The sequence below is a fragment of the Clinocottus analis genome, unplaced genomic scaffold (genome assembly GCF_023055335.1).
Source record: "Clinocottus analis isolate CAN_PGR_092001 unplaced genomic scaffold, fCliAna1.0.p SCAF_12, whole genome shotgun sequence".
In the NCBI taxonomy this organism is placed as follows: domain Eukaryota; kingdom Metazoa; phylum Chordata; class Actinopteri; order Perciformes; family Cottidae; genus Clinocottus; species Clinocottus analis.
The window spans coordinates 19,826,645-19,836,644 of NW_027175843.1; the positions used below are offsets into that span (position 1 = coordinate 19,826,645).

Consider the following 10,000-nt stretch of genomic DNA (forward strand, 5'->3'; position numbering starts at 1 on the left):
AGGATCAGCCCCATGTCAGTCCTCTCATTTTGATTAAAGTAGTGACATTTCTACTCAAAAAACATTTTAAAAAATAGGTTTTAGAAATTTACATGTATCTACCATTTTATTTATATATTCGACTGCTTTTGTTAATATTAGACTTTTGCCTTATGACAATGGTGCTTAGTTGTATAGAAAGCTAAGATTGTTCTGCAATTTTTGATGTAAAACATGGTTATGTATATTATATGCAAATGCCTTTTAAAAAAGGTGAATTTAAGACATTATGTAAACTTGAGACAATGACCTCAGAGCCCACAGCAGGAAATAAATAAATAAGTGCATCTGCCCATTGAGAGAGATGGTGCGTGAGGCCCAGCGGCATCGATAATTCACATCTTGTTTTTTCATGCAGCAATAAAAACACATAAAGACATGCTTTTAACCGCTATTGCATGCCGTCACTGTGATTTAAAACCCTGCTCATGAATGCTGCTTCAGTCACCACCGGCTCTCTGAGGCACTTTGTGAATTAGCACTTGAGCTCTTGTTATTGTAGCGGCGCTCATTTTGCGGAGAAGCTCCGCGGCGCCGTCGTTGCTACGCGCTAACACGAGCGTTGCCAACGTGGCCGGCGGTAAAGCGTCAACATTCAAAAAGAAAGACCGGTTCTTCCCCGAGGACAACGCGATCGCATTGGATCAAAATCAGCGGCGGTTTTAATTCAAAAAGTGGTCGAGACTCAGCAAAAATAATGGTTGAAAAAAATCCAACAACTTATCAAAAAAAGGTTCTTTAACGGTGAAGTCTGGGGCGGGGGAGCAGTATTAACTTACACAAGAGGTATAAGAAAGAAAATATGCTGGTTTTTTATCATCCGTCAGCTTAAATTTATTAAAAAGGCCCATGGGATTAAAATACAAAACGGATTCAGCCAACGGTGGTGCATATTGGGTCCAACGGGGAGTAATGTGCTCGTTGGGTTTATTGGTTCTGGCTCACAGAAAACACACATTAGTTCGACTCCCAACTGGAGGCGGAGGCTCAAGCCGCGGTCCTCTGACCCACACGGGGGCTTGCGGTCTGGAACCACGAGGTTCTGCCGAGCAGTCGGCCGCTGGAACGGTGCTTTAAATAACGCCCGAAACCACAGACCAGAACCACGGCTGAGTCAGAGCGCCCGGGCGGAAACGTCACAGGAAGAGAGACACGGTTCCACCCGTCATCGCCGCCATCGCCGCTGCACAACACTCTCCACAAGCCGTCACGGAGCTCATGCCCTTTTTTCTTTTGGTATTCTTTCTTTTTTAAAAAAGGTTGTTTGTTGGTGCCTTCTGAAATTACCGTGTGACGAATGTTTCCTCGTGTTTCCGTCTCACGAAAGATTCACAAACGATGGCGTCTAAATGTCCTCTAGTTTCCGTCTCACGAAAGATTCACAAATGATGGCGTCTAAATGTCAAACTCACGAACTCTGAGTGCCAGAAAAACATTTGCTTCGACTTCCACCGTTGTTAATTAGAGGTCAGGTGACAGGGAAATGTAAAATTGATTTTTAACGACCATCAGTGCTGTTTTTTTTGGTCGTTTCAGCTTTGAAAACCAACATTGGGTTGAACTAAAACCGTGACTAAATGTGGTTTAAGTGACTTTCAAGGCAGCACATCATTCTCACCGTGTCATTTAAAATCTAATATACTGGCCTACAGAGCTAAATTAATAATATGAATAGAATAAATCCTAACGACCACCTCGCGGTCGTCACGGTTTACATCCACGTCTGTTCAAAATGACGCCACTTCATCCTGATTCATGAGACGTTTGTGTGGGAACTCTTTAAATTACAGTGTGTGAAGTGTGCGGGGAGGCCGACGTGACCTTTGACCTCCAGAATCCACGTTAAGTTGTCTGTTGCCGTGTGCACTTTCAATGCAGAACATTGCATTTTCAGAACAAAATTGATTAGTTTGGGCTTTTGCACCAGGAAACAGAAATATAAAAAAATTTAAAGTACGGCTTAGTATTCATAACTAAGCCAGCAAACCTGCATTACTTCTTTAAACATTGACAGAGGCAGTGCAGACCCACTCCTACTGTTCTTACTTCGCTTCACAATAAAAGCCCCAGACACAAAACACACAGTTGCGTAACCGTTCGCCCGGGGCAACTCAAATCCACTCAGAACATTTCGCTAGAAAGGAAACTCGATATAATAGCTTAACAATTGCTACGGGAGGAGAGAAAGAAAGCAAAGAAAATGATCCTTGAACCATTCCAGGAGGAAGATCAATCTGTCGGGACGTGCTGCTGAATGTCGAACATTAACAGAGACGTCTGAACGAGAAGATTTCACTTCTCCGCTCGAATATTTGAGCGTTAACGAGATTGTGCGTTGTTCTGTTGAACAGCTGAGAGAAACACGGGAGGAAGCAGAAGAAAAGGGGGGAGCAGGGAGGAAAGGGAGGCATTCATCACACAAACACTTCTCCATAAACCTCCAGAAACAGTAGCTACACACCCTGTCTGCACACACACACACACACACACACACACACACACACACACACACACACACACACACACACACACACACCTTCTAGACCCAGACAGCCAGTGGAACATCTGACTGTGCCAATGTCGGGCTGTTATTATAGTGTACGGAGAGAGAGAGAGAGAGAGAGAGAGAGAGAGAGAGAGAGAGAGAGAGAGAGAGAGAGAGAGAGAGGAGAATGAGAAAGAAACCGGAGCAACTAAGTGTGTGTGTATGTGTGTGTGCGTGTCTGCGTGTGTGTGTCCATTAAAGTGCGACAGACGAGGGGGCGAGGCACAACGGAGAAAAGGTACAAAGGCGTATTTGTGTGAAACTGGAAACTGAAAGCGTCGTCTGTTTAAAAACGGTTCCAACACTCAAATTTATATATTACAGAAATTACACCACAATTCGTCGGTGTTGGTGTGTGTGTGTGTGTGTGTGTGTGTGTGTGTGTGTGTGTGTGTGTGTGTGTGTGTGTGTGTGTGTGTGTGTGTGTGTGTGTGGTATACGCCTTTAAAAACAAACTAATCTTAATAGCTCATCTTCAATGCCTTTTTTCTTCTTCTCAGTAAACAGATATTCTCCCAGAATGCTTCTTGTTTTGGCAGTTTCACATGCACAGTGAGTTGTCTTCACACACACACAAACACACACACACACGTGCAAAAGCTCCACCTGTCCAGCTTCTTCTCCACTTGGTATTTTGCTGACTCACTGAAAACAGATATTGGACCCAGAATGCACCTGGAGCGCGGCTCCGCTGTCACACAGAACACGCCCGATCAGATTAACTCAATAAACAGAGTTATCTCCAGTCGCCTCCGGTCCAAAACACACAAGGAGCCGTCCTGCTGGGTGAGACTGAACCTCCGCGGAGCCGGTGGGGCCATGGGAACTGAACCGATGGAGGAGGGAGCGGCCGCCCGCCGCACGCCGCACGCCGCCCGCCGCCCGCCGCCGCTCGCCTTCACGAGGACGACGGGCTTCCATTTTCCTCCCGGGACACAAACCATGAATGCAGCACACGAGTCTCCAGCGTTATCCACTTAAAAACGTGAACAAAAGATAATTAGACGGAAGCAAATCATCGCAATGCACAAAGCAGACGGAAGATGATTTAGTTATTAGTTTTATGCTCTACAGGATCAGCTCCGTCCTGTTTATCCTCATCCTGCTGTCACGTGACAGAGCAGCGTGCACACGCAAAGACAAAGTAGAAACAGTAAAGTAAGAAATAAAGCGCTCAGTTGAGGTTTTGCCGAGTCAGCATAAAGAAATGTGAAATGTATCCAAACTAAATGTAGGACCCTCTTTCTTTCCTTTCTTTTTGTCTCAGATGTTTTCATGAAAAACAGAAGAGGAGGATCCAAAAATAGCCAGCGGGAGTCTTCTAAACCCCAGGAACAATAAACTGGGCCAGAACAACAACGTCCTCCTCCACACCCATGCTAGAAGAAAAAGAAAAGGCTGGAAAAAAAAAATCCATGAGGATGTTTTCATTGGACAGGAAGGTGCACTACAAAACAAATCAATCACAGACACAAAGGTAGAGAAGAGCATCAGAGGCCTTTTGATGCTCTCATGAGCATATGGGATTAAAATGATGGATCGATAAATAGATGAACTGATGTAGTGGAGAGGAGTCTGTGTGTGTGGCTCTGTGTGTGTGTGTGTGCCTGTGTGTGTGACATTTAGAGGCCGGGTCGTGTGTAGGCGTGGGGTTGCTCGGTAAAAAGGCCACACTGTGTAACACTACAGTGGGAGGCCACGGCTGACATCTGTGTGGGTGGATGTGTGTTTCTGTGTGTGTGTGTGTGTTTCTGTGTGTGTGTTTCTGTGTGTATGTGGGTGTCCAGACTGGGAATAGGGAAGTACTGTAGTAACATTGCAGGACGAGCCGCGTGGAACCAGAACCACCAAAAACAGCCTCTCCACCAAACTCCATTCAAAAAACGGTGGATTTTAACATTTTTGCACTTTCACATGCAAACAAACCGACCAAAACACGACAGAACCCCTGAGATCAAAGCACCGGGAGTCACTCCGTCACTCTGCAAACACCCAGTTACCAAAGTCACCGGCGTTTGCCAACTTCTAGCTCTACTTCCTTCGTAACGCTGCTCATCGCTCCGGCTGATCGCCAAAATAAAAGCGTGAAGACGGCCTTACTTGGATGCGCGAGGCCGGCTGGTAGGAGGCGTCGGCGCAGCCGCCTGCACACAACCTGAAGGGGTTCTTCATCTGCGAGCGCTCCTCTGCTCACATGGCGGCATTGCCGGCTTCTCCTCGTACACACACATTAAGCTTGACCTTCACGTGACCTTAAGGAGAAGCTCAACACACACACACACACACACACACACACTGCCTCTAATGGACGTAAGAGAGAGAGCGCGCACATGTGCACAAACACACTCTGTGTGTCTTTCTGCCACCGGCAAAGTGCACAGCCCCTGCTTCTGCCCCTTTGTAGCTGCGTGGGAGACCCTGTAGCGCTGCAGCCAGCTGGAGGTCATCAGCTCGTCAAGGAGAGCCGCCTTCCTTCAGACTGCTCTTCCTCCCTCCTTCAGACTGCTCTTCTTCCCTCCTTCAGACACCTCTTCTTCCCTCCTTCAGACACCTCTTCCTCCTTCCTTGAGACTCTTCTTCTTCCTCCTCTTCCTCTCTTCTAACACACACACGAGTGTGTTAGAAGTGTGCGTCTCCTACCTTGTCGCTGTCGACGGTGTTCTGGGACGTCCTGGACGCGATGGAGATGTTGTCCTGTTGGCTGCTGCCGTCTCCCTGGCTGTCTCCGTCTTCACCTCCGTCCCTGTGACACACACACACACACACACACACACACGCGCACACACACACACACACAGGATATCTTCAGTGTGAGAACATAGCCGAGCCAATTCTGCACATGAAATTTACTTTTATATAAATATATAAAATGGAAAGAAGTGTTTTTTCTTTACTCTAAATACATGTGTGTGTGTGTGTGTGTGTGTGTGTGTGTGTGTGTGTGTGTGTGTGTGTGTGTGTGAGAGTGTGTGCGTGTGTGTAAGTGAGTGTCTGTGCATGTGTGTGAGAGTGTGTGTATGTGATTGTGTATGTGTGTGATTGTGTATGTGTAACCCCCGGGTATATATATTAGCCACAGGTTACATATGCGTGAGTGAGTGTTTGTGCATGTGTGTGGGAGTGTGTGTGTGTATGTGTGAGTGTGTGTGTGCATGAGAGAGAGAGTGTGTGTGTGTGTGTGATTGTGAGTGTGTTTGTGAGAGTGTGTGTGCGTGAAAGAGAGAGTGTGTGTGTGTGTGTGTGCGTGAGAGAGTGTCTGTGCATGTGTGTGTATGTATGTATGTGTGTGTGAGTGTGTGTGTGTACCTCTTGGTGTGGTTCCTGGGTTTGCTCAGCGCTGGTGTTTTGGGCATGTGCAGCGGCTCCTTTAGCGCCCCCTTCAGGTGAGTCATCCTCTCCTGGATCACCTCCCTGATGTGTTTGATCCACTCCTGTTTGGCCTCCATGTTGGACGCCTGCAGGAAGCAGCGCAGCTGTTATTAAGGCCCAGCGACGCGTCTCACAGGCAGCGACAACAAAAACACAGCTTTTCACAAATGTTGACTTTTAAAATGAAGCGCTGCACTTGCCTTGAGCACGGTCTTGTTGTCAGAGGACGGCGTTCGTCCCGCCCACAGAGCGAACTTACACGGGTCGCCCTCGATGTGCTCGGTCACGCCCAACTCCGACGTCTGCAAGGCGACGAGGAGGGAAAAAAACACGATGATCACAGGTTTGAGCTGAAGACAGACGACCGTCTGTTTGATTAAAACACTGAAACACACAGTGTACTCTCACAAGCAAAGACACACACACACACTCACACACAAAGACACACACACACACACTCTCACACACAAAGACACACACACACACACACAGAGATACATACACACAGGAAGAAACAGCTGATGGAAAAGGTTAAGAGAGGTGACATTAAAACCATGAAAACACACACATACACACTCTCACACACACACACAAGTACACACTCACACGCATACACACTCTCTCACACACACATAGACATATTCTTACTCACACCATTAAAACCATGAAAACACAAACGCAAACTCAAATACACACTTACATTCTCTCTCACACACACACAAACACACACACACTCACACATTTTTTTATTACATTTTTTATTTAAAGTTTATTTAACCAGGAAAAGCCTCATTTAGCTTAACAATCTCCTTTACAAGACTCACACACTCACACAGACACTCTCATACTCACACACACACTCTCTCACACATACAAACACACACACTCACACACTTTAAAAAAAAAAAAAATTATTTAAAATTTTTTATTTAACCAGGAAAAGCCTCATTGAGATTAAAAATCTCATTTACAAGACTCACACACACACACACACACACACACACACACACACACACACACACACACACACACACACACACCCCCTCACCAGCAGCTTGTTCTTGTACTGGTACTTGGTTCTCCCAGCAGAGTCTTTGATCTCCTTGCTGAACACCAGGGAGAACTCGAACAGGAAGAGGTGTCGGTCCCGCCCCTTCCTGATGAGCGAGCGCGGGTCCCACACCTGGAAGCTGTCCTGCAGGATGAGCTCGCCCTGCACCTCCAGGTTCTCCTCGAAGCCTGAGGACCAGGAGGACCAGGACACGGCAGGTATATATATATAAATATATAGATATATACACTCAGTATATTCAGGCTTTTATGAGCATTAAAGCTTGTAAACGTGTTCTATAGGAACCTAAAATACAAGAATGAAGCTGAAAATCAGCGTATGTCTCCTTTAATATCATCACAGCTGCTCAAAGGTGGGTAGGAAATCAAACCCACTCCTGATGCATTGTGGGAAACGGGTGGGCCGGCCTCTTACCCTCCATCATGGCGAGGTGCATGGCGTCGTTGGCTCTCTTAGGAACGCTGAGCATCACGTCCAGCCCGTCTTTGATCTCTCCTTTCCCCTCCTCGCAGCACGACAGCAGCTCCTGAGACACGGGGGCGTCACTGAGTGTGTGTGTGAGTGTGTGTGTGTGTGTGTGTGTGCGTGAGTGTGTGTGATCCAGCTCCATGTTAACTACACATCTCATGAGCCCTGGCTCCTCTCCAAATCGCCCTCAACTCTTCCTCTATGGTGTGTGAATATGATAATATGTGTGTGTGAGCATGTGTGTGTAAATGTGTGTGTGTGAATATGCATGTGTGTGTATGTGTGAGTGTGTGTGTGTGTGAGTGTGTGTGTGTGTGTGCATGTGTGTGTGTGTCCACCTTCAGCAGCAGCTGGTACTTGGTGATCCTCTGGACCGGTTTGATGAGGTAGGAGGAGATGGAGTTAGCAAGTCCACGTTTCTGCTGAATGTCCTGTTCACACACACACACACACACACACACACACACACACACACACACACACGTTACAGCACCAACATCAACACATACAACACAATAATAATCTGTTATGATAATCTCCAGCGTGCTGCTCTCTGGTCTTCAGTGACTCCACAGCTCCACCTGCTGGTGGAACAGGTGAATAACTCTTTAGGGAAAAGTAGAAACCTGCAGCTCAACGCAACTCATTGCCTCTTCCGTATCTGAGCAATCTGCACCAGAGCTTCATATAAATGAGGGATCAGACACACGATGCTGCGTCAGGTCTCATATACAAGTACTTCTTTCATTTAGAGGGTTTAAAGGAGTCGCTCTGCTATTTTTCAGCGTGTTTCCTCGTGTTTGTGTTCCTACTAAAAGGGACAACGACTAATGAGTCGGTGGACTAAATAAAAGGTGTGTGTTGTCTCTGACGCGATGAGCTCATGGTTTACTCACGTCGAAGAAGCTGCCGGCGTGCTCCAGGATCAGCTGACTGGAGTCCGGTTTGTTCTTACAGTAATCCACGTAAATGTGGAACTTATCCGCCTGGAGGAGAGAAGAGGAGGGGAGGAGAGGAGGAGGAGAGGAGGAGAGGAGGAGGAGAGGAGGAGAGGAGGAGGAGAAGGATGTTTAAAAGGCTACCCATCCCCCTCCCTCCCTCTGTACAGAGGTCAGAGGTCAGAGCGGCATCAGGGTGGAGGCTCACCCAGGTGACGAAGCAGTGGCCGACGTCCTCTGGCAGCTGCTCGTAGTTCACCAGCTCCTTCAGGAAGATGCTGAAGACACATCAAAAAGGTTAAAAAAGTGCATTTATTATTATATATTTATTATATGTAGTTTTTTTTAAATTTGTATATATATATATATATATATATATATATATATATATATATATATATATTTATATATATTTATAAAATATATATAAAAGAAATCTTCTATATTATCCTACATATTGTTTCTATATATTTTTTGCTTATATATATAATATTTTTTTAATGTATTTTATTAGAATTCCTAGCATCTATGCGCAAAAGAAAACCAGATGCACTGTGTTCAGTGTATGTATGTTATTAGCTTATATGCTAATAACATATTAGCCTCCTGTCCACAGGAGGCTTTTTAAAAAAAATAAAATTTAAACATCCAGTATATATAATAAAATGTGATAAAATGGTAAAACAAAGAGAACACACCTGCATACACACACAGATACATACAGAAAGTATGCGGGTGTTTTGTTTTTTTCTCTATAAATAAATAAAAGCCCTCACTTGCTGTGGAAGTCCCAGATGTCCTGCATGTTGCCGAAGATGATGTGCTCCTTGCTGGCGATGCCGGCAGGAATGTCCTCCACGCCGCTGGTCATCACACACAGGTAGGTCTAGAGAGAGAGGGCGAGAGAGGGCGAGAGAGGGCGAGAGAGAGAGAGAGAGGCGGGTGAGACAGGAACATGTGGTGGTGTCTGCACTGAAGGGAAACGTTTCTCACCTCCAGACACTCCTGCAGGTCTCTGACGTACGTCTTCTCCGTCTGCAGCAGCTCAGCCATGATGAACCTGGAGAGAGAGAGAGAGAGCAGCATGAAGGTCTCTCTCTCCCTCCCTCTCCCTCTCCCCCCCCCCCCCCCCTCCCTCCCTGTCCTCACTCTTTCTTCCTGGCAGACTTCCTCTTCTCCTCGTTGACCTCCGGGTTCGGGTCCCTGAGTTTGACCTCTGGGTCGTCGGTGAGGCTGGCGGGGATGGTGTCCAGCTCCAGGTCAGTGTTGTCCTGCAGGGGAGGAGGGGGGGAGGTGAGTGACCCGGCGGTGGAGGAGGGGAGGGGGGGGGGGGGGATCGGGTCACCGGCCCCTGGACTCACCTCGGCGCTGACGCCCAGGCTCCGCTCCAGGCTCTCCTGGTACCGGCCCATGCGCAGGGAGAAGTCCCGGTACCGGCGGTCCACGGTGCTGACCCAGCGCTTCAGCTCCGACACGTGGGCGTGGCCTTTCTCCACCAGGCTGTCGGCCAGCTGGATGAGCAGCTTCACCTTGTCCTTGGTTTGCTGCGGACACACACACACACACACA

General features: G+C 47.1%; 1 protein-coding gene across 4 annotated transcripts in view; it reads right to left on the reverse strand.

The window, feature by feature from the left end:
• Window positions 1-10,000, reverse strand: part of kalrna (kalirin RhoGEF kinase a) — a 105,399-nt gene that overhangs the window by 41,001 nt on the left and 54,398 nt on the right. For all 4 annotated transcript variants that reach the window (XM_068572095.1, XM_068572093.1, XM_068572094.1 and 1 more), the window contains exons 27-38: window positions 9,793-9,975; window positions 9,581-9,702; window positions 9,425-9,491; window positions 9,208-9,317; window positions 8,640-8,709; window positions 8,390-8,479; window positions 7,832-7,924; window positions 7,440-7,551; window positions 7,002-7,192; window positions 6,154-6,255; window positions 5,891-6,039; window positions 5,225-5,327 (exon numbers count right to left, since the gene is read on the reverse strand). In XM_068572095.1, the coding sequence (XP_068428196.1) occupies window positions 5,225-5,327; window positions 5,891-6,039; window positions 6,154-6,255; window positions 7,002-7,192; window positions 7,440-7,551; window positions 7,832-7,924; window positions 8,390-8,479; window positions 8,640-8,709; window positions 9,208-9,317; window positions 9,425-9,491; window positions 9,581-9,702; window positions 9,793-9,975 (1,392 nt within the window). The remainder of the gene's footprint in view (window positions 1-5,224; window positions 5,328-5,890; window positions 6,040-6,153; window positions 6,256-7,001; window positions 7,193-7,439; window positions 7,552-7,831; window positions 7,925-8,389; window positions 8,480-8,639; window positions 8,710-9,207; window positions 9,318-9,424; window positions 9,492-9,580; window positions 9,703-9,792; window positions 9,976-10,000) is intronic.